The sequence below is a fragment of the Leucopleurus acutus genome, assembly GCF_964270905.1.
Source record: "Leucopleurus acutus genome assembly, chromosome: 13".
Lineage (NCBI taxonomy): Eukaryota > Metazoa > Chordata > Mammalia > Artiodactyla > Delphinidae > Leucopleurus > Leucopleurus acutus.
Genome location: NC_139155.1, coordinates 76,251,039 through 76,275,146, shown reverse-complemented (window position 1 = coordinate 76,275,146; position 24,108 = coordinate 76,251,039). Strand labels below are relative to the sequence as shown.

The window sequence follows — 24,108 nt, the reverse complement described above, 5'->3', positions numbered from 1 at the left end:
TGGGTGTGTGGTGGGAAAACTGGACCGCAACAGCCTGTAGCTGTGTTGTCATAAAATGGTGCCCAGATAGCTCCAGGTGTTTGAACCAACACCCTTGCTTTTGGCTGTTGAGCTGCTGAAGACACTGCAATCTTAGCTTCATTCACTGTCGCATTGCAGACACTTCCTTGGGAACGCAGCGTGAGCCAATGTCTCACCTGGAAGTTTCCTCTTTCCAAAGAAGCGTGCCCCACCTTTCCCTAGAGATTTGAGTCAAGTGAGCTGAGGCAGAAATTTGGGGTGATGTACCTTGCTTGTCAAGTCTCAGCTCCAAGACTGGCCTCCAGAACTGTGAGATAATATATTTCTGTTGTTTAAGCCCCTCAGTCCGTGGTACTTGGTTACAGCAGCCCTAGGAAATTAACACAGCCCCAGAGGAGAGGGAGACACTGAGGACGGTCCTGAGAATAAATGTAACCCAAACTCAACTGACCCTCTGCACACGGTACCTTCTGCGGTGGCCACATCTGTGCCTCTGGTGACCGGGGAGAGTTCAGGGTGGCTCATTTCAAACCTCCCCTCACAAGAGCAAGTCAAAGGACATGCCTGATTAAGATTAGGATTTTCTTTGCTTAGAAAGACCAGCTTGGAATTTTACTGGCTCATCTGGAAGTATATGCCATACAATATGTTTGCCGGCATCCGTGTACACATGGAAAGCATCATTATAAGGATCTGTTTATTTTTAGTTACAAGTTAAATATCAGATACAGATCTAGGCCGATGGTTACACCGAATTCATCACAATAGCTAACATCTACGGATCACTCGCCTGGTAGCTTTTCGTGTATTATCTCATTCAAACCCTCCTAATAATTCTAAGAGGGGACGCCATTATTATCTCTTCTTACATGTGGGAATACTAAGTCCTAGGGATGTCAGGCGCTTGTCCTTTTGGGCAGCTCTCCCTTGGTGGAGCAAGATGGTTATCAGCGGCACTAGGCTTTCCATCCTTAAAACTCCAAGTCCAGTAGACCGAGACCTTCTTTTGTTTTCATTGAAGTATAGTTGATTTACAATGTTTCAGGTGTACAGCAAATTGATTTAGGTATACATATATAATATATATAAATTCTTTTTTGGATTCTTTTCCATTACAGGTTATTATAAGACACTGAATATATCAGTGCTACACAGACGGACATCTTCTTTTTGCAATATTTCTGGCAAAAGTCCCACAATAGCCTCTGATTGGATAGGATTTGGACACATGCTCATTGTTGAACCAATCACTATAGCTGGGGGATGGAATATGCTAATTAGCCGCCTCTTGGGTAATTGAAGAATGGGTTGCTTCCCAGGGGGTATCAGAGTGCTGTATCCAGAGGAGGAACTGGACGTTGTCTACTCTGGCCTGATAACGCGTTCTACAGAAAAACCTGCTGTAGTGTTTCTCGGAAAGTGCTCACTCATCCTGCCTCACTAAACCCAGATCTATGTGTTTCAGATTAACCAGGAAATTGTTTCAATGTAGACCTGACTTTATAGGAACTCTCCCCGACTCCTTGTCTCCTCCAGTTTCCATGGTCTGAAGCCAGAAGTGCCAATCTATTTCTCATGCTTTAAATAACCAACCCTTGAAATTAAAGCCTGAGAATTTGCAGCTGGAACCTTAAAACGTCTTTCCTTAAAAACTGGAATGTGGGGATAGTCAGGGCTGGATTTGGCACAAGAACTTGTATCAGCTACCTACTGCCATGATAGTGCTGCGTAACAAATAAGCACTACCACCAGTGGCTTACAACAATAACGTTTATTTTCGCTTATGAGTCTATGGGTTAGCTGCAAATGTCTGCCAATTGGTGCTTACTCAGATGCTTGTGGTCACCTTCAGTCAATAGGTGGTTTTCCTGATCTTGGCTGGTCTTTCTTATGTATCTATGGCCTTGGCTGGGACAACTGGGCTGGCTCAGCTCTGAGTCTCATGCTCCAGCAGGCTAGCCCTGGCTTCACACGGAGAAGACAGAGGGACAGGATAGCAGAAATGTACAAGGTGTTTAGTCATCACATTGGCCAAAGCACGTCACAGAGGCCAAGTTCAGTGTCAGTGTGGGAAGGGGTTACCCAAGGGCATGGGTATCAGGTGGTGGGCAATGTTTGGTCTACTACCAGAAGTGACAGGGTCAGGATTTGAACCTGTGGCAATGCCTGGAAGCTGAGCCAGCCCACACAGCCAGCTTCCTCTCCAGGCGTTTTCTACCCCAGATATTTGCTCTCTCCTCAGTTCCTGGTCACACTTTGGGTCCAGATCTGCTCTAAATATAATAGAATACAAGAAATAGAATACAAGAGTGCCCTCCTCCGTGAACCCAAGAGAGAGAAGTGGAGAGATTAGTCTAGAAAAATCAGTTTGGGAAAAGCCCAGCAAATGTTCCTTTTAAGCTGACTCTTCACTCAGCTCCCTAAATCTCCCCTCTCACCAGAAGCCCAGTTGTCCTCCTCCCTGGCCCCTGGGAGCCTCCACCCAGGGAAAAACAGGAGGTCAGGGGGCGGGCGACAGGCCAGCAAGATCAGCGAGAAACAGTTCTTTTTTTTTTCTGCCGGCGACGGGTCCACACCCAGGGTGCATAAATCCTTTCTTTTATTTTTATTATTATTACAGCTCAGGGTCTAGCATGGGCCATAAATGGATTTAAGAGGCTGCAAGAGTATAGAATTTAATACAGTTGGCACCATGAAATAGTGGCATAGCAAACCCACTTGGAGAAGTGCAAACCCTCCCTCACCACCACCCGACCCCTTCCCCATCGCCTCTCACCTCCCTTCTGATCCCCAAAATCCTTCTGGCAAAGGTTTCCCCCCCACCCCGGCAGAGGGGGAAGGGCAGAGGGGAACGGGGCAGACGCAAGGGCAGAGGCAAGCGGGGAGAGTGTCTGCAGCCCCAGTGGAGAGGGCATTGGGCAAATGGCCAATTAGGGACATTGGGGAGATGGGACAGAGCTTTCTAGATAAGCATGTTTTTTTATCAGCCTATAAAAATACCACTTTCACTTATCTGCTGGCTGCTTGTCCAGGCTCCTGGGAACAGATGGAAGGGGGCACAAAAGAAAGGCCCAGAGGACAGGGGAGGGACAGTCCAGGGTAGGGGGCATTTGGGGCAGGGAGAGAAGAAGCGGCTCCGAAAACCAAAAATATGCTGCAGGGACGTTTTCTTCCCTCCAAACTTACCACCATTCAGACTTCTATTCTTATTTTATTGCATGGAGCAGGGAGAGTCCTACAGTCTTGTGCGTCCTGTGCATTTTATTGATTCTGTAGATATGCTTTGTCTATGTCTCCACATCGTTGGGTCTGAGCCCATCTGTTACAATACCTTCATATATTCTAGTCAACTGACATTTATCTAGTGCCATGTAGAAGGAACAGATGCTGTGTTGAATGAGACAGTCGCAATCTCTGTCCCAGGCAGTTTAGAGCCTATGGTGGAGGCAGATACTAAACAAGCACATAACAAAGGTGATGGAAGGAGGCAGCCATGAGGAGAGCTGGGAGCAGAGGCAGTGGCACATGCAAAGGTCCTGGGGTGGGAACAAGGGTTGGTGCAAATGAGGAACAGAGAAGGAAGCAGATGGAACGTGGAGGCACAAAGGGGGCGGGAGATGAGGTGGAAGGGGCCGGGAGGGGACAGCTCGTGCAAGGCCTTAAAGATACAGAAAGGAGTTGGTTGGTGTTTTTTGGTTTTGGTTGTGCCATGCAGCTTGTGGGATCTTATTTATAGTTCCCCGACCAGGGATCGAACCCGAGCCTTTGGCAGTGAGCGCATGGAGTCCTAACCAGTGGACCGCCAGGGAATTCCTAAAGAACCATTGACTTTTTTTTTTTTTTTGGCCGTGGCACGGCTTACATGATCTTTGTTCCCTGACCAGGGATTGAACCCACACCCCCTGCAGTGGAATTGCGGAGTCAACCACTGGACCGCCAGGGAAGTCCAGGAGTTGGGATTTTATCATAAGCTCTTTGAGCTGCCCTTTGGAGGGTTGTAAGCAGGAATGAGATGTGGTCTGATGACTCACTTTTGCTTATGGGCGGGTCGCTCAGGCATCGTTGGGCCAGTAGGTGGAAGGGTGGTGGTGGCAGTGGTGGGTGGCGTGTCCAGTAATCTTGCAGTGTGGTCTGCGTGAGGGGCAGAGGATGGGGGCCCCAGTCCTAGCTCTGCTCCAAAATCCTTGGGAATTGTGTCTGTTTCCTTCCCGGTCTTTAGACCTGTGAACTGTGCCTCTAGACCTCAGTTTCCCGAGATGTAAAATCAAAGAGTTGGACTAGTTATTGCTGAAGGCTCCCTTGGGTCCCACTCCCTAGATGAGCCCCGGGACCTCTGTGGGCGGTTGACAGGCAGCTAGGGAAGAGGCGGGCTGCAGGGCTGAGGGCAGAGCTGGAGAGAGGCTTCTCCTCGCCTGCTGCAAAACCCCATGTGTCCTTCCTCCTCCTGACCTGGAGAGTTCCTGCCTGGGTCGGGGAGTTGACTCAAGGGGTTCTCTCCAGAGGAGCCCCCCGTGCCTTGGTAGCGATCCCTGATCGTGTCACCCAATAACTGCCCAGCTGGGCAGGGGCAGTCCGACTCTAATGGCACCGTGTGCAGGCTGCAGGAGGGGAGAAGTGAGCGTCCAGGGTAGGGGTGGACACAGTGACTGAGTGCAAACCATGGATGAATGGATGTGAATATGACTGTGTGTGGGTGTGTGTGTGCGTGTGCGACTCAGGGTGAAGGACTGTGATTGTGTGTGTGGCTTTCTGTGCGTGACTGTGGGCCAGTGTGGCCGCTTGTGATTGTGACTGGGTTAACGTTCACATATGTGCAGGTGTGAGCCTGCGGTGTGTGTGACCATGATTGTGTGTCTGTCTGACTGTGAATGTGGGCCGGTCTTTGTGTGACGACGAGCATGAGAGTGTGTGTGTGACTAAACAGGTGTGTATTTGCCTGTGGGAGCTTGTATGAGACTGAGTATGGGAGGGAGTCTGTGTATTCATGTGACAGAATCAGTGTGTGTGTGTGTGTGTGTGTGTGTGTGTGTGTGTGTGTGTGTGTGTGTAACAGAACTGCTGCCCCTGTACATGCAGTGGGTGGCCGTGCACGGCTGTGTGTGCTCCAAGTAACTCCCAAGTGGCTGGGTCTGGGGTACCTTGTTGCTTGATCCCTTGGGGACAGAGGGCTAGGACAGTGGCATCAGCCAGGGGCCGGGACACAGAGCTCAGTCAAGCCAGCTCCCTCCCAGCACCGTGGGACAGAAGTGGCTGGAAACCTCACTGCTTTCCGTGCAGGGGTGATGGAAGCATGGGCTCAGTAACCCAGATGAGCGCTGTGCCCCAACCTGGACCCCAGAAGGACTGGCTGCAAGTGGCTGTGGCCCTGGATGGATAGGGCTCCAGGGGCAGCTCCACCCATCAGGCCCACGGCCTTGGGGGACAAGGTAAAGGCCACTTGGGAGGGGCGGGTCAGGCACTTGTTACAGGGGCAGCCAGGATGCAGCACGTGATGAATTGAAACCAACTTCCGAGAAGGAAACGTGGTTGGGACGTAGAGCCGCCTCCCCTTCCTCTGGGACTGCGGAGGGCTCTGGAGGTGTGTGCAGGGCGCACGTGCACACCTGGGTGTGGGCGAATGCTCTGGGCCAGGGGATGGGGCGTGCTTGTGTATCAGCTGCCCCCCTCCTGAACTCTGCCTGCAGAGGAATTAACTACCCTGCCTACTGTCCAGGTGTGTGGCCGGCACATTTATTGCACCTGACACTTTCAACCTGCCAGGAGTGTGGGCCCTAAGCCCCCGGGTGGCAGGGTTGAGAGGGGACTTCATGTACAACACTGACCCTTCTACTCGCAGGCATCTTCCAGCCAATCCCCAGGAAGTGACTGTGGAATTTGTTTCCAAATATAGACTCTGGTGGCCCGGGCCGCCTGTACACGGCCCCTTTGGCCTCCTAGCTGAACAGCTGGGCTGTGACTGCCTTTCAGGAGACGCAGGCGCGCAGACCTCCACTTGGCGCTGTTGGTAAAAATAATAATCACACAAGTGGCCCATAAAAAAGGAGGGTTGTCGAACACGGGGTTATGAGCCCAGGACACCGGTTGCCCCGTGATGATCTTTGGGTGGTGGCTACCCTGCAGGCTATACGCAGACACGAGGCATTCCACAAGGACACACGGACCCACACCAACTTGCACCATACACACTCGGGGCCCCAACACCGGGACTCACAAGTGTTTTCTCATAAGGAGATGCACAGAGAAAATATATATGTATTTTCAGTGTTCTCTCTCAAGGAAGGACACACGACAGCACACACACACACAAACACAACAGCAGAGAGACACACAAAGTCCCTCCTCAAAGGACACACAGTCATCCAGAGAGACTTAAGGATAATGTCATGTCCTTAAGGAGGAGACACACAGCCCATCTCTCCAGGTGGGTGGAAGAATCTCCAGCTTCGTTACAAGATGGAAACTGGGCAGGAGGCTGGGGAGTGAGCTAGAGCCAGCCCTGGCCTGTGCTCACATGCAGCTGTTGTGGAGTCAGGGACCCACTCCTGGGTCCTGGGCACTCCCTAAGATGTACCAGGAGCCAGTCCTCCTTGGGGCAGCTGTTGTTGGAGGACTGGCATGGGAGAGGTCGGGGATAAAACCCCAAGAACACAGCTGGTGTCTGTCCCCCGGGGTCCTGGAAGTGGGAGGTACGCAGGTGGTGCTGGAGATCCTGGAGATGGGGCAGCCCAATGGAGCGCGCATTTTGCATGGAGGAGGGAAGCATTGGTCCCTGAAGGCCATGGGGTCCGGCAGGTCCTGGGAGGAAGCTGGAGTGAGGATCACTTGCGCCTCCCTTTGGGGCGCTGTCCTGGGGTTTGCATCTCAGAGTTCCTCACTTTCTAAAGTCCCTCCCTTCCTAACTTGGATTTGCAGCAGCCAGGGCTGCGCCAGGAGCTGGTGTGGCAGAGGTGCGCTCCCAGGCACACGGGTGGCAGGAGGAAGGGTCTAGAAGTGGGAAGGCGAGGCAGGCACGGCTGGGGAGGCTGCAGGACTGGTGCCAGGCACAGACTCCTCCGAATCCCAGGTCCGGAGCCCCTAAGAGGTCTGGGACTTCCCTGAGACCCACGCCACTGACGCACTCTCTCCACCCCGAGCATGGAGTGTCTGGGAACTGCAGGCAGCTCCACGCCTTCAGCAGGCTGAGCCTATAGGCCCCGCACACTCCCAAGCAGCTAGGGTCCCCTTTCAGGCTCCCCCTGAAGGCGCAAAGCCTAGGGATGGGCACGGAGCTGGGTGAATTTCCAGCAGAGGCTGTGTGACTCTCCCCACCCTCTCTGAGCTTAATTATTTGTTTCAAGAAAAGGAGCCAGGCACATCTCCTCTCCTCCTCTACCCTACCCACCCTATTTCTCTCCCTCCAGGGGACAGCGTGTACTGGCTTGAAGCTGTGATAAATACGGGCCAGGGTTTGGGAACGGAACGCTGAGGTTTGGAGAGGAGGACTCAGCATCTCCCCATCTTCTGTCCCATCCTGCCAAGTGCTGTGGATCCGGGGCTGTGTGTCCACAGGCCCTCTTTTGGGTCCCCCTGCCTCCTCGGTGAGAGTGGGGAGAGGAGATGGTGACGCGAAAAGAGATCTAAGCGTTTATCCCACGACTGAAAGAGCAACTGCTTTCACCTTCAGACTGTGCTTTTAGGTGCTTACAAAGTGCCCCTCGCACCCCTCCTGCCCGCAATCCAGGAGACCTCTTCCCATTCCTTCCCCTTCCCTGGCCTTGTCTTGTGAAAGAGGAGCTCCTGGCTTCTGGAGTCAGAGTGCCTGGGTTCAGGTCCCACCAGCATGTGACTGGCCAGGAGCCACCTTCTCATGGAGCTATTTAGAACTAGCTGAGCTGAAACCATGTTACAGGCGCTCCTGGCCATAAATGTTAGCCCTGATGGCATCTCGAAAGCCAGTGGACCTTTGAGCCTCTCTCCTTGTGGCTGTGTGGACACAAGCAGGACTCTTCTGCAGATACGAATGCAAAATGCTGGGGAGGAAAGAAATGGGAGCCTGAGTGTGCTAAGGGAACCCCTGCAGGTTGTCTTCCAGACTCAGACGGAAAAAGTGGGTAGCAACACTGCAAGGCCAGCCCAGAGTTTTTGGAGACATTGGATGCCCCCATTGCAAGTAGAGGGAGAGAAGTTTTGTCTTTCCTGACCAGCTGGGAGATGAATGAGGTCCACAGCAGAGAGTGAAACGAGGCGGGGATGGACTCAGAACAGGAATTGCTCTTTCGGCTACCTCCATTCCACCAAACCCGGCCGTCCAAGCTGGTCAGCAGCCTGGTTCTTTCTGAGGGCTTACTGCCTCCAAAATGAGAACAGAAAAGTTGTCCTGTATTGTCCATTGGCCACCCCACAGAGGGGCATTTCCCCCTGCAGGTTCAAGGAGAAAGCAATGCAGCCCCCAAGTATTATTTAATGCTCTTTATAGTATGCCACAATCCAACATTTTTCTCTCTTAAAGGAAAAGGAGTATAATTTATTTTTTCTCTCAATGAGATCTGGCAGACAGTAATGCCATGAGTTTTAGCTCCTGGCTTTTCTCCTCCCACTTTGGAGACTTTTTCCAGGCAGCAGAAACCGTTGCCTGGACGGACGCGCGGGGAGCCTCAGGTGCCATAGGGGTGGGCAGTATGCGTGAAGAGAACCCTCTGGGATTCCTCAAGACCCAGGTCCCTAGCTGAGATGTGCCGGATGCGGGCTCGGATGAAAGTAACCCACCCGCTGCGTGAGCGCACGTCTCCGAGGTCATCATTCGCCATTCAAAGTGGGGGCTTTTGCTGGAGACCCGAACCTACCCAGCAGAGGTTCTACTAAATCTCGATTTTTCTCCCCCCGTTTATAAAAAGAGGGGAGTTTTTTCAATCCCTGCCGTGTTGAGCCCACTGAAGAGGCTCTGGGAAGCCAAGGGCGAAGCACGGAAGCGCCCTGCAGGCCTCAGGGCGCGCGGCGAAAGTGCGCGGCGATTGTCCTCCGGGCGCCCGGTGGTTGAGAGAGGTCGAGGGGACTCCAGGGTTGCCATGGCGACCAGGAAACCCAGGGCCCTTGTGGAAACAATTGCCGGGAACTTTTCCACCGTGAACCTCTGTCAGTTGCACCCCACGGCCAGCCTCTGTCGGTTTCACCCCAGTGTTTTCCGGGTGTGATTACGGCTGTATCGGAGGAGCAAGGCGTTTGGGGTCCCCGCTTCCGGAACCTTCTGTCGCTGTCGAGCCTGCCCCCAAAGGCCAGAAACCCAGTACAAGGAGCCCAGAGGCGACCCGCTGGGGCGGTCTCGGCCCGAGCTGAAAGGGAAGAAAAATTAGAGGTCTCGACCAAGCAATCGTTTTGGTGATAGATCCTTCCAGTTTGGGGTTTGGCCGCCCTCGTCATCCATGCCCCCACCCATCTCCCTTCACCTCCTCGAGGTCATTACTAGAGTTTTCCCTCGCAGCTCCAGGCAGGGTGGCCTCCTCCATCCTCCACCCCTGCACCGGTGCAGAACTCCTTTCCGGCAAGTTTCTCCCAGAAAGAAAAGAGGAAGGGATGAGAGGTTTAGCCCTGCAGATGAATCTGCCTCTTCCCGCGTCTACAAAACAGCCTCTAAGTTTCTCTTAAAACAGACAGGCCCAAAGCCTGATCAGACCTTAGGGTTTTCCAAAATCACTGGCCTGGCTCACCCCGGCCATATGTTACCTGAATCACTGGGCTGACGGGGAGATAGCAAGCTGAACTTTCTTAAAGGAGGTCAATATTCTCACAACTGCCACCTTCTGTGTTTTCTTTGCTGTTATGTGTTCTGCCTCTCCGCAGGTAGACGGAGAGAAACCATGTCCCTTCCCCCTTAAATAAAACGCTTTGTGAAACATCGGATCGAATTGTCTCCGGTGGGGATGCCATGCTCCGTGAGACCCGGGCTGTCTGGAAAGAGGCCCGCGGGCAGCCAGAACTGGAAGAGTCCGAGTTTCGTCTCCGTTTTGATTTCTGCCCTTTGAGCAAAGCTTAACACGTGTGGATTTAATTTCCCTTTCTTTCTTGCTTTCTTCCCCCCAGCCCACCGCCCCACCTTGCGAGGAAACAAGAAAAATAGTCTGCCGTGTCGACAGCGCGACACCGTTCCCTTTGCCAAAGAAAATTTGTCTTTCCAGAGCCCCGGAGAGCAGCAGGCTCCCAAGTGTCCACCGCACCCTCCAGCTGAGGGAGGGAGTGTCCAGACAGCCACCTCCCGCCCCTCATCCCGCCTGCATCCCAGACCTGGAGGTATTAGCCTAAATCTCTATCTTTCCAGGGTCAGAGCCCTGGAATGTAGTCTCTTCCCCACCCCCCACTCCTTTCGGGGCTGTGGGGACATTGTGACCCTGCAGACATGGTGACTAAATGAGGAGGCCTTTCTACAGGTTCTAGGCTGCGGGTACGATTGGAGTTCTCAGGCTCAGAGCAGCCTACGGAATCGGGAGGGGGGGGTGTGATCCAGGTTTTCTCAGCTCAAGACCCTCGCCCTTCTCTTCCACTGGGGACTTGCCAAGGTGGACGGAGCAGCAACAGGGGCTCCTTTGCCTCCAAGTGTGGTACTGCCTTCTCTGTTCTTCTGCAGATCTCCAGCGCTGAGATGCTCCAGGCTGAGCCTCTCGAATGAAGTTCCCGCCCGTAGCCATTTCTTATGTCATTAACCTGACTGGGGTGGTGGTGGCCGTGGGGGAAATCTCGTCCACCAAACTTGGGGGAGCGGAGGGAGGGGAATATTTCCAAAGCACAGGGGGCAACCTCAACATGCCTGATCAGTAAAGTAAGTAACAAAACTAGTTCTTGGTGGAAATATTGGAGAATAGTGGATATTGAAATAATCATAACCGCCAGTATTCCCGGATACTTCTGGTCAAAAGGGAGGAAACCAGGAACCGAGTAAAACATGGGGAAGGAAGATACTGCAGTCCTGGAAAAAAATACAACAGAGCCATATTTAACTAGGCAGCAGGGAAAGTGACCGCCTGAGAAACGAGGGAATTTCCCACCCTCAGTCTGACCCTCTCTTCTGCAAAACGAGTTGGCCGAAGTTTGCTTTCGCCATCATTTCTACTGTTGTTATAATTCTTATTAATTTTCCCAGTCCCATCTGCACGTCTACCTACTTTTTGCCTTCGATAGAGATCCGAGTCAGGCGGGGACACATCTCGGAGAGAAACGGAAATGGGGTGAATTCTTAAGCGAGTTCTCTTTTGGGAGGAAAGAAATACGGTGGTTTGGAATGCGACTTTCTTTTTCTTTTCTTTCGGTATGCAGCCTCCCACTGCTGTGGCCTCTCCCGTTGCGGAGCACAGGCTCCGGACGCGCAGGCTCAGCGGCCATGGCTCACGGGCCCAGCCGCTCCGCGGCATGTGGGATCCTCCCGGACCGGGGCACGAACCCGCGTCCCCTGCATCGGCAGGCGGACTCTCAACCACTGCGCCACCAGGGAAGCCCCAGAATGCGACTTTCTTAAAAGTAGAAGGCAAGAGTGAAGGAAAAAGATCAACAGCGGTCGCCCTTGCTTTTATTGTTTTCGATTTTTAGCATAGGAACTTCTGCTTCCCTATCCACTGCAATATTAAAATGAAGGCAGGAATTTTGCAAAATGAGGAAAATACATTTCGGGAGAAAACCGAGCGCGGGTGGGGGTGGAGATGGGGGTAGGGATGGGGGTGGCAGTTCGGGGAAAGCATCGGTCCTCCGAAAGAAGGAAGGGAGGTTGCAGATCGAAGCCTCTCTTTCAAGTTAACTGTCCAATGACTGGGGAAATAATGGAGATTCTCAAACCTAGTTGAGGTCTTCAGTTTATTCTACCAGTGGTGCGGCCTCCGGACCCTCTGGGATAGCGGGTCCGGAAGCTGAGCATACGGAATCCTTTGTGAGTCGGTCCGGGTCTTTGCGGGGCCCGCGCCAGGGATGCGAGAGAAAGGAGCGAAACGGAAAAGAGCTCGCCCCGCTCGGAGTTTCGCTTTCCCCTTCCAGTCTCGGCGGGGCCCAGGCCTCCGTCTCCGGCCCACCTCGGCCCAGAGGTCAAATAGAAACCCATCTCCAGGTTCTGGGCGAAGGATTTGGGGTTGCGCTCTCGGGCATCTGGGAACAAACGCTGCACCCAAAGGGCCTCGGCGTGGGTAAAAGATGACTATTAATAATTTGGGAAATGAAAGCGAAGCTCGGGAAAGTCACTGCGGCCTGGCCGAGAGGAGAGACACGGGTTCTGCTTGCTGGAAGCAGCAGAGTCTGCCGCCCGACTGGCCCGGGCGCCCGCGTTCGGCGCTGGAAACCACTGCCAGGTCTCCCCGCGGGCCAGACCTTAGCTCCAGAGACTGCCCGGTCGACTGCGTTCCTGCACTTTTTGTTGCTGCTCCAGCCCCAGACTGACGCGACCCGGGGCCAAGCCGTGCTTCGGAAAGCCCGGGGGGTGGGGGGGTGGGGCTGGGGGCACGCGCGCAACCCAGGCTCGAACCCCGAAGCTGCGGGCAAGTCCAGAGTCCGATGTCCGGCTCCTTCGGGGCCCCTAGGAGGGGAACTTACCCTTTCCAGAAGGCCGGGCGCTCGCTCGCTCGCTCCATGCTGGGTAGGCCTAGCTCTCCTTTCAGCGCCGCCAGGGGCGTCTATGCGGTACGTTTCGCAACTGAACCTAGTGTGTTTCCAGTTGCGCGCAAAAGCTTGTGCGCATCCGCCACGCGGCTGCTTAGAAGGTATGCCCCCTGACGAGACTAATATTAATAATAATAATCGTCATTACAAAACAAAACAGAGCGCCTCGTCCCTCTGCAGGACCCGGCACTACAATTTTTCTCTGCACAAATCACCCTCCCGCACCCCGCCCCCGCCGGGCCACGCTGGGACCAGTTGCATCCCCCGACCTAGCTAAAGGAGGATTCGCAGAATGGACTTCTTCTAAGCGAGAAACGCTGCGGACGACTCTCTCTTGCTCCAAACGTCTCTGTGTCTTTTCCCCTCCGCGATTAACCCAGTAATTACTTCTATGCACGCCGGCAAGCGGGCAGTGAGTTATCGCGTCCCAAACTTAATCAGCTGGAGAGGCGCCTCAATAGTCATATGCTGAGAGCTCCTCCTGGGAAAAAATTGTTTTTAAATAATGAGAAGACTCTTACCTCCTGCGAGAGACCTCGATTCCAACGCCCCCCCCCCAGCCCCCGCCAACTCGGTTTTTTTCCAATCCATGGGCTGATGTGGGCTCCCACCTCCCTTCGCCAAAAGACCCCCTCCCTCTCCCTAAGCAAATCGATCTTGTCTCTATTTGTGGCTGATGTCCGCCACCCCCTTTTCCCCAGAGAGCGTTGGATTTGTTTATTTCTTTATTTATTCCCGTGGCCCAGGCGTCTGAGACTTGTGGCTGCGCAGACCCGGGCGGGAGTGATAGGCGAAGACGGAGAGGACTCAACGTCCCGCCGCTGCCCCCCAGTCGAGCGTGACAGCGCGCGGGCCGGTTGCGTGACTCGTGACGTCTCCAAGTCTTATAGGTGCAGCGGCTGGTGAGATAGTCGGTATCGCCTGGTTGCCTCTTTATTTTATTGGGGTATGCCTGGTAATAAACAGTAATATTTAATTTGTCGAAGACCACAAACCAACTTCGAGCTGGGAGGTACACACTACTCTTGAAAGACGCTGGAAGAAGGCTTGGCCTAAAAGGGGTCTCTTTTGGGGGGTCCTTTCCAAACTCTTCATCTGAACACACCCCTCCCAGCGAGGCGTTACTCTCGGCATCTGCGCTGGAAAGAAGAGGTAGGATTTTTGGAGGTGAGTGTCGCCCTGGAGAGCTCTGGGGTGGGGGGTAGAGGATTCTCTTAGCACTGGCCTGCCCACGGCCCCTTGGCTTCCCTCCCCAGCTCGGCCCTGATGAATCCACTCCACTCCCAGCCTTGCTTCTTTTTTTCACCGTGGAAATAAGAATGCACTCTCTTGCTCGCGAGAGTGTCACCTGGCAAGAATAGATTCGCCCTTGAGATTTCAAAATCCCAATTTAACTTGGTGGCCCGCAGAATCTGCACTTCACAAACTAAGTGAATCTGGGCCAGGCAATTACTTGGGGGAGTACAGATTCTCCCTCTCGGGAGGGACCTGCAGATTATTTATGGGAATTTATTTTATCCGCAAATCTCTGAGAATGTAAAGGGATTGGAGAGCTCTTTCTGGATTTCCCCTTCCTTTTTGCCAGAGATGCGGAGATGCAGGCTTTTCCTGAAGCCATGTTTGTTTTCCGTCGTTGGCCGGGGGTCGCCCCCTGAGCGAGCCCAAAGTCCTCTGAGCTGACATTTTGGAAGGGTGAGGGTGTTTTCACAAATAAATAAACTGTCTCAGCAAAAGGCTGTTTGAAAACAAACCTGGAAGGTGGAGTGAGAACTCTAGAGAATGCTTGGGTTGGTTTTCTCCCCAGTTGCCCCACTTTTAGGGTTGGACAATCCACTTAGGAATTTTGCAGCGATGCATCAGGCCTGCGCTGGGATTTTAGTTCCCGGGGCCATAGAGGATGGTACTGAGGCAGCCTCAGATCTCCCTAGCGGTTCTCCTCCCTCCATCCCTCTCCCCAGACCTTGGCCTGCAGGCTTGAATCTCTAGACAGAGGCTGAGAAAAGAACAGGGTGACAGAGACATGGGTAAGAAACAACAACGGGGACCCTGACGTTTGTTCCAAGCACTAATTCTTGACTTTCCAAGCTGGGTCTGCTCAGGCTAAGACCTACTGACTGTGTTTACGCTTCTATTGACCTCTTCAACTCGACCCTCAAAATAATACATTTCAGATAGGGGGAGGGCAGGGAGAGGAGGCGAGTGGAGATGAAAACCCCAGCCAGCCCCCAGTGACTGTTTGATTATTTTAATAAAACTGGGCACGGGAGGTCTGGTGGCCCTGAGGGGGTGGGAGCGCAGGGCGATTTCTGGGCATCTTTGATCTTGGGCCCCATCCGCACGCACCTTCACCCTGCCTTCACCCCAGAGTCTCTCAGAGTCGGGGTGATGAGTGGGGATGGGGGGAGATATCAGGGCGGCTAGCGGCGGCAGGCTGGGCCAGGCGGGGTCAGGCAGTTCTCCGTCTTGAGGTCAGCGGTGGAGAGAGAACGCGGGCGAGGCTGCAGAGGAGGCTCCCAGCGCGTGTGTGCACGCCTCGTGCGTTCCTACTCTGTTCTCTGCACAGCCGCGTCACCCAGATTACTTCCCGGGCAGAAGCCGAGCGGATTTGCGATGATTTGTGCAGGATTTTTTGCAGCCTCCGAGCCGCGCTCAGAGAAGCAGAGATGGATGGAGGTTGGAGAGCGGGTGGAGAGGAGGGGGTGATCTCGAGGTCTGGGTTTGAGAGTCGTGTTGTGATTTGAGTGTTCGGGAAATCTAATGGAAAAGGTGGTTGGGGGAGGGAGTGGGAAGGGAGAGGGAGGAGGGAGGAGGGGAGGGAGAGAGAGAGAGACAGACAGAGGCAGGCGGCGTGCAGTGGGAGCTAGTTGGATAGGCAATTTCAGTACTTTGTAAGCATCAAGGCAGCCCAACGTCACGGAGCTCAGCTGAGTCGGCTTGTATTTCTGAGAGAGAGAGAGAGAGAGGGGGAGAGACCGACTCTTACCTCGGATTCCGGAACTTTAACCCTGGAAGCTGCGCTCAGAAAGGACGTCGACCATTCCCAGGCTCCCTCTTGTCTCCCAGTTTTCCCTCCCTGTGGGCACAAGGGAGAAGCAGGGCACTGAGATTATATTATTGGAGGTGCTCCCGGAGGCTGCTTGTTTTGCTTCCTTCGGAGCCCTTCTGGCGCCTGACGACTTGGAAGTCTTTAGGGAGCGCGAGCGCAAGCGGAGGAGGTGTGTGTTGAATTGTGGGCAGTCACTGCCGAGGCTCCCGCGGTGGGTCCTCCTTTGTAGGCAGCGGTAGCCGCTGGTCTGGGGAAGCAGTCCCCCCCATAGACCCCGGAGCCACCATGCCCGCGCCCCCGCCTCGCCGCCGGCTTCCCTGCTAGGAGCCAGAAGGGATGCAGTGAATGCACCGGCTTCACCGAGCGAGGTAACAGTTCCGCAGATGGCCCGGGAGGCTGGGGAGGCAGCCCGCCGGCCGAGCGGCTCAGGGAGGCGCGGAACGCGGCACTCGAAGCCTGGCCTCGGATTTTGCAGGGCCCGGCTCGCGGAGATTTTGCGCGGCCCGGAGCTGCCCGGCGTGTGGAGCTGAGGAGGCGGCCGGGGCTGGGGGAGAGGCGTTGAGGTTTGCAGGACGCGCGGCCCGGTTCTGTCAAGCCGCATCTCGTTCGGCCCCGCCAGCCCCGAGCTCCCCGGGACCCCGGCCAGGGCTCGCGGTGGGATTGTCCCTGCGGCCGGCGGTGAAATGGAAGCGCACGTGGGGCACGCCAGCCCCACTTTCTTTTGTTATGAGCAGGCTTCGGGGGCTCCTATCACCGCCTCCCCCAAACCCCAAGGGCGTGGTGCAAGAGGCGGCTTGGGTGGGAGTCGGGCCTCAGAAGCCGGTCTTCTCCTCGGCACCATTTCTGGGTCTCCGGCCACTGCAGACCCGGGGTGGGATCCAGCCTTTTGCCCAAGCGACTGCTAAGATTTGGGGGAGGGGGGATGCATTTCTTGCGCCTCCTTCTCAGTCTTCCCGGCTTTTGAGGGAGGAAATCCCTACTTGGGAACGTAGAGGATGTTGGAAGGAGATCAGAGCAGGAGGCAGGCTCCTCCAGGCTTGAACCGTTCTGCAGCTGTTATTTTGTGTGTTCCAACCTCACATGCCTGTAACCCCGGGCCATTCTGCAAGTTGTGTCGGACCTCAGTGGCCGGTTCAACGCCGGAAGCCCAGGATTTATCCGGGCACCACTCTGGCGTCGCCAACCCCGAGCTTGGGCCTGCAGTTCCAGGGAGCCAGGCCCGACGGAAGCTCGGAGAAGCTCCTCTCGGCCAGGCCGCTCGACAAAATGCCCGTCTCGGGCTGGAGAGCCGAGAAAACGAGGAGAACGTGCCCCCAGCGCTGGCCTCCGGCACCCAGCCGCGCGCCGCCCTCCGAACCGCTGCGCCGCCGCTTTCCTGCCCTTTCTGTTTGGCTCCTTTCTACTTTTCATGTTGCTTACGGTTGGGGAAAAGGGGAGGACTCAATGTTAAAGGACTTTTCATTTCAAGGCCTGTGACTGATAGAAGATGAACGTGAATTCTCAAGACCTGGTTTCTGGATCTCCAGCTCTTTCCTTTCCTATGTTTTTGGTTTTTGCGAGAGGCGGGTTCTTTCAGGCATTTTGCCTGCTGCAGAAAAATATTCCTCTTGTGAGTTTTCATAAACAGGGCTCTGCTGGCCTCTTGCAATTTGATGAAGAAAAAAAAAATCTCAGAAGGGCACCGGGTTTGTGTTTTGTTTTGTTTTTGGTTCGTACCCAATGGCTTCCAAAAATACCCAGCCCTTATCTTTATTGGCTCTCCCAGAAGTCCAGACAAATTTGACGGGCAGCTCGCTTATCGCGGGGTAGCCTGCGAAGGGGAGATGCGGGCCTCGCCTCCTCCCGCTGTGACGCGGGTCTTTCGCAAGAGGCTGTGCGTGGTCTTAAAGTAATAGTAATGATAATCATAACGGGACCTTCCGCAGCCTCCTTCAGCTGGGGACGGAGGCGCTGGTAGCTGGAAACTGCGGGTGGCAGCCTAGTCACTGCCCCCTCCTGTCACCAGAACTGTGCTTCCAACCTTCTCTTTTTCTTCCTCTGCGCCCCCGCCCCCCGTCCCCCGCCATCTGTCTTTCTCTTTCCTTCTCGTCCTCAGAGCAGGACCCCGAGCGGTCACAGGGCCCCGGGCTCACCATGGCCGACGCAGACGAGGGCTTTGGCCTGGCTCACACACCCCTGGAACCAGACTCCAAGGATCTACCCTGTGACTCAAAACCCGAGAGCGCGCTGGGGGCCCCCAGCAAGTCCCCGTCGTCCCCGCAGGCCGCCTTCACCCAGCAGGTAAGAAGGGCCTCGGGGCCCTTTGCAGGAACCAAAGCCCCTCTTTCGAGTGTTTGGGCAAGGGGGGCGGGCAGTGCCCATGATCTGCCCCTTTTCTTTTCGTCCTTGCTCAATTCCACCCTTCTCTGCCGTGCCTCCCTAAATGCCAGTATAGTCCCATCCACTTTATTGTGACGATTATCTTTACGGCCAGAGGATTTTTGAAATACATTGAAGTTGTTAGGGGAGCCTCAAAGATCCGGCTGTTTGGGGCCAGCGAACAATGGCCCAGATCATTTCTTTCCTGCTGCACTAGGTGTAAACTCGGCTTGAACGCCTCATTAAGGGTCGGGTCAGCGGCCGCTTCAGGCCGGCATGAGCGATGGCTTGACCCCTCTTCAGATCTTTCGTAGCCTTCGCCTCCTCCCGCCTCCTCCGCGCCACCGCGCAACCTCGCGCGCTGCACCGTTTGTCTGGCGGCCGGGGCCTGGTGGGCTGGCTCCGCGGGGCCGGCGGCGGGGAGCACGCACGGCTGGGCCGGGAGGGCGCGGGGAGCCCGGGCTTGCCTGGCTGGAAGCTGGGCCCGAGCCGAGCGTGAAGCCTCGCCTCTCGCCCTGTGCCCTTCACCCCCGGCGCCCTGGGCGCTCAAGGCGTCGTCCGCAGACCTTGATGGTTTTGGAATGGGGTGTCAGAGGGCTGGAAGCGGGGTGTCTTGACCAGAAAAGATATTTGCACACAGCTAAAACCCTTCTTTGGAATTCAGATGTCCTTCCTGGTTTTATCATTGTCTCTCTCCTTTGCCCTTCACATCTCAGGAAGATGCGCGTGTATTTGTAGTGAGACAGTGGGCGCGCGTTTTCAGAAACTTGAGAGGTTTTCTTTCAGGGGAAAACAAATGTACTTGTTAGACGTTTACAAATTATTGCGAAACGAAGACTTTGTATGTAATTTTTTTGGTATGAGTTTTGTGAAATAACTTGTAGTGGAAAGTAGAAATGTTAAATCGCTTTGCCCATAATCCAAACAACTTGAAATGAACGAAGCTGGATGTGAGGAAGGCCTAGGACGTATGTTAATAGAGACATTTGAGAATTAATTTTTGTTTGGGATTGTGGAAACCTATTATATAAATATTTAAAATTTTATATTTCACCTATGTCTACCTATGCACTGCCATGGTGAGAATAAACACGCATATATACAGTGCACAACTGTCTATTTTCGTGTGGACATCTGGGTGTCTGCATAAGAATATCCTGGGTGGGTTTTTCAGGATTGAGGTTGGGTTTCTTTTTTTCCTTTTAGCTGCCCCTTGGCTAAAGCGGATGGGGATTGGTCCCATTTTTTTCTCAGCCCCGTCCTCCCCATGCACATTCTGGAACACCCTGATGGCTGGGTTTTTTTTTTCTAGCCTTGTGTTGGTGGCATTAGAAGGAGACAGCTCTGCACTGTGGGGTTAAGACCTGCCTGGGAGAGAGCATACACAGGGCAAGGGCTGCTCGAGAGCCCAGACAGTGCTGCAGTGGGTTGGGGGCCGTTTTCAGCCTATGAGCCCACTGGCTCGAGGGGGAAGGAAGAGAAAGCTCTGTGTTTGGGGGGAGTTTGGGGAGGGAAGGCTCATTGACTTTCCCTCTCCTTCTTATAGGGCATGGAAGGGATCAAGGTGTTTCTCCATGAAAGAGAACTGTGGCTGAAATTCCACGAAGTGGGCACGGAAATGATCATAACCAAGGCTGGCAGGTGAGATGGTCACCTCTGTGGGGAAGGTACAGGGAACTTGTGGGAGAGACTAAGAAAGGTGTGGGAGACCAGTAAAAGGGGAGAATAGAACCAGAGAGGGAGGGGGGGAGAGACAGAGCGAGAGCGAGCGAATGTGAATATATTTCATTTGACCCTATCCCGGTTAAAGAGGAGAACGGTGAATTCCTCCAGTGATCTCCCATTGTGAGGGGAAAAGCCTGAAAGATTCAGCTCAGGGACCTGGGCGTTTCTTCCACCTCGCATATAAGAAGCAGCAAGAGCTTGGGAGGCTGTGCTATCTGGATGGATTAGTAATAAGAGAAGGAGGGATGAGGTGGGAGAGCCAACGGGAGAACAGAGAGTTGCAGAGACACACAGAGATGAGATGGGGTTTGGGTTTCATGGGATCTCAGACTTGATTCCTGGCCCAGACCCTCCTTCCCACCCTCCCTGACCTTGGAGCGGTTCCAGAGTCCCACCCGATCGCCAAACTCGGAATCGTTGAATGTATTCGCTACCTCTTTCATTGTTTATAGAAAGCAGGCGAAGCCTTTGAAAGGGAACCGGGCTACGCCGGGCTCTATATACAGACACCGATAAACACGGCCGTTTCATCAAGACACTCACCCCGGAGTTCCTCTTAAAAGCTCACAGTTTTAGCTAGAAATGCGAGACTTCTGGGGGAGGGGGTAGGAGGGTCGTGCAACTCGGTATCTCGGCGTCTGAGTGCGCCCGGGTGCGGGGACAACCCCGCCACGTCCCTACCGGTGCTGGACTGGCCCTGCGCGTCCCTGAGGGCAGAAAGTCCCAGTCTGCGCACAGCAGGCGTGTGAAGCCGAGCATCCGGTAGGCCGAAGCCACCGAGTGTGTGAAAGGGGCGGGTGGAGCCGCCTCGCCAGACGCCCACCGCTTCTGCAGCCCAAGCCTCTCGCAATAAACTGACAACAGTGACATTTATTATTATTTGAAATTAAACAATGTGTGCTCCCCCGCTCGGCCCGAGCGAACAGGAGGCGCGTTCTGTTTATACCAAAGAACTCAGGTCCTCTTCCCATTCCGCCGAGGAAGGAAAGGGCGGCCGGGGCCTCCTTTTTCCCTCCCAAGCCTGAGCCAACGGGATTTAACTATAAAAGGCCTGCGAAGCCTCCGGCGCCTCCGCCTCCAGGCGCGCTCGCTCGGGCAGATAAACACCGCGAGGCGAGGCTCCAAGGCCAGAGGGAGAGGTCTCCACTCACCCACCCCTTCCCGCCATCCCTGAGCGAGCCAGGTTCCAGCAACTGGTCCTTGCGCCCCGGGCGGCCTTGGGAAGGCTTGCTTTCCGGGGCGCCCTCCTCCCGAGGCCGGATGGAGACGGGGAGTGCGCCTGTGCGCGGAGAGGGAGCCGGGCGCGGCACACGCGGGGCGGCGGAACCTCCTTCCAAGCACCAGATCCTCGCGCACGGCCCGGTTCCTTCCGAAACTAAATTTCTTTGAGGAGGGCCAAAGCGTTTGGACTCTCTAAGAAGGAGTGCCAGGCGCCTCGGAGATGCGGTGGGGGCATTTAGGGAGAAATTCCTGCGCGACACTCGTGTCAGAGGTCACGCGCCGAGCTGTATCCTGGGGGCGGAGTGAAGCCGGGACGTGCCGTGGGCACCCACGCGCGGGCAGCCCCAGGGAGCACCCACTTGGGTGCCCACGTGACGCGCAGAGCTGCTCCGCGCGGCCAAAGCACCTGGCTGGGCGGAGGAAGCCAACTGTTTTCTTTTCCTTTTCCTTTTTTTTTTTTTTTAAACAAGACTTTTCCTGCCCCCAAATTTAAAAAGTAGGTGTCTGGTTCTGAAAAGAGTCTTTAGCAAGAGTTGAAATGAGGGGTCCCTTTCAGGGCTTCCTCGAAACCAGTCTGTAGAAGTCCTCGCCTTCTGCTTTCTATTTCCTCTTGTAGATGGTATAGTCCCAGCCTGCTTTCTCATCTCTTGGCCTTTCTCCTCCCCATAACTTGGAGGGAAACCTGGGATGGATCTTGGCAAGAGCGGAGCAGGGGCCGCGTTTCTCGTCCACGATCGATTCTTCCATTAAAATTTGTGGACGCGCTCTTCAGAATGTTTGCATTAATTCCCTCTGCCTCTGTGTCTCCTCCCCGTCTGTCCTAGGCGGATGTTTCCCAGTTACAAAGTGAAGGTGACCGGCCTTAATCCCAAAACGAAGTACATTCTTCTTATGGACATCGTTCCCGCCGACGACCACAGATACAAGTTCGCAGATAATAAATGGTAGGCACCGTAGCGGCTGGCGGGGAAGGCAGGGAGGACCGTGCAGACCAAACTTCCCTCTCCCCACTGAACCAATAAACATTGTTTTGAGCTCCTACTGTGTGCTAGAGGTTTTTGCTGCCCCTTCCGCTGCATCCTCCTGACCTCACCCTGAGAAAAAAAAAGAGCAGCCATTAGCCCCCATTTTATAAACGAGAAAACTGAGGATCAGAGGAAGTAACGTGCCGATGTCTGTTGCTGCACCGGAGGGTTGTGGATTTTTAAAAAGGGTATTGTTACCAAACGTTGGAGCTATTTCTGGGGGCATAAACCATTAACAGTTATTTTTTATGAGTTACCTGCTTTGAACGTGCCTTTTTTATGAAATTGCAAAATCAGTCCGGGGTATTTGAGTTAAAAAGGCAAGAGAGGAGAGGCGCATTCCTTGGGTACGTTGCTCCCGCGGCTGCCAAGAGTGCAGAGGCTTGAAGACGAAGCCCCTTTGGAAAGCCCTCAAGGAGTGTTCCCGAGACTTTTTTGCACATCCAGGCTTCCAGTACCCGCCAGTTGTTCATGGGCAGAGAGACGCTGCGAGGCTCCCCACGGCGCCCTTGGTGCTGGGGGAGGAATTAGGTGGAAGGAGAAAGAGCCGGGCGGCGGTGGTGGTGGGAGCGCTCGCCTGGACACCAGCTCCAGGCTTTCTGCGCATCTGGCATTGCAGATGCCCAAGCAAGACCTGAGGGTCAGGCCATTTCCAGATCATTCTCGTAGTCGGCAGCCGTTGCTTTGCTCAAGAACCAGCCGGCACCACGGTGCACTAAGTCTAGGGGGGGTGGCGCCTCTCCTTGGTCTAGGTCTGTGACGGGCAAAGCGGAGCCCGCCATGCCGGGCCGCCTCTACGTGCACCCGGACTCGCCGGCCACTGGGGCGCATTGGATGCGGCAGCTCGTCTCCTTCCAGAAACTCAAGCTCACCAACAACCACCTGGACCCATTTGGGCATGTGAGTACCTCGTGCAGCTCTTCCTCGTATCTTCAGGTTCACACCTTCTCTTCCTCACCTGACTCTCCTCTCCCTCTTCTCCAGGACTGTCTCTCTCTTCTTCGTTCCTCACGCCCACCCATGCTTCTTTCTTTGCTCCATTTCACCTGCCTTGGCCTTTTACTCTCTCTCCCTTCTTGACCTGGCCTTCCTTTCTCTTCCCCTTTCTCTCCTCTTTCTCATCTCTCTTTCCTTTTCTCTTATTTCTCACACCTTCTAATTCTTCCTGGCTGTCTCCATCTCTCTCCTACCCAGACATCTCCCCTTTGCAGTCCTCCCTGTGGTCCGCTAGTCCACGCTCTGGGTGTGTCTTTCCTGGGTGGCTGGCGATCGAGCCCCCTAGGTCTCCTGGCCTGGAGCTCTCACCCTGCATCCCTGCTGCCAGTATCCAACCCACCTGCCTTTGCTGAGGGACAGGGGTCATGGGGTGACTAAGGCAGCTCATTCTGGGCCTGGAATTCCTGTTCGTTCAGCCCCATCTGTGATTGGGGTGGGGAGTAGTGTTTCAGTCCTGCAGAAAACATGGGCCCTCTAGCTCGGCAGGTACTCAGCACAGACTGCAGAGGCTGGGCCACGATGGGAGCTGTATACCTTACCTGCCTCCTTGCAAATCCTGCCATATTATGGGGATGTTCCGGCTGAAAGGGAGACCTGAGGCCTCCTGCTTCCTCTTTTGCAGATGGGGAAACCAACCCACCAGATGCGAACTCCGGTACTCCTGCCCCTTTTAGCTCGACGCTCTTGGGTTTATCTGTTTTTTTCCCAACTTCCAGCTTTCCCCCCTCCTCCCACCATGCCCAGAGTGGGCAAACCAAGATCAGGGTCCTACACCTGGAATCTGGACTGGCCCCGAGAGAGAGGGGCCTGATGAGCTCCCTGAAACTGCAGGATCTTGAGTGTGCAGTCCCCCACCCTCCAAGAGAATGTGTAGCTTCTAGTAGATTCTCTATAGGGTATCATCCTCTCTTCCCCCAAAGAAAAACAAATGAACAGAACACTGATCTGAGGGAAAATGTCCCTAAATCTCTTCATTGGAAATAATCACCGGGACAGAACGCAGTCTCTGAATTCAGAGTTTGCAACCCTTAGTTTGATGATTCCTCCAAACAAGGAGGCCGGTTCGTCTTAGGGCATTTGATCCTCATAGCAGCCTAGAGAGGAGGGTGG

The 24,108-nt window shown here is 54.5% G+C and overlaps 1 protein-coding gene across 1 annotated transcript in view; it reads left to right on the top strand.

Moving 5' to 3' along the window:
- Window positions 1-24,108, top strand: part of TBX5 (T-box transcription factor 5) — a gene marked incomplete at both ends in the record, with an annotated part of 83,604 nt that overhangs the window by 22,332 nt on the left and 37,164 nt on the right. Inside the window, 4 exons of the mRNA XM_082852645.1 lie at window positions 17,769-17,953; window positions 19,578-19,672; window positions 21,802-21,921; window positions 22,755-22,902. Of these exons, the coding sequence (XP_082708771.1) occupies window positions 17,769-17,953; window positions 19,578-19,672; window positions 21,802-21,921; window positions 22,755-22,902 (548 nt within the window). The remainder of the gene's footprint in view (window positions 1-17,768; window positions 17,954-19,577; window positions 19,673-21,801; window positions 21,922-22,754; window positions 22,903-24,108) is intronic.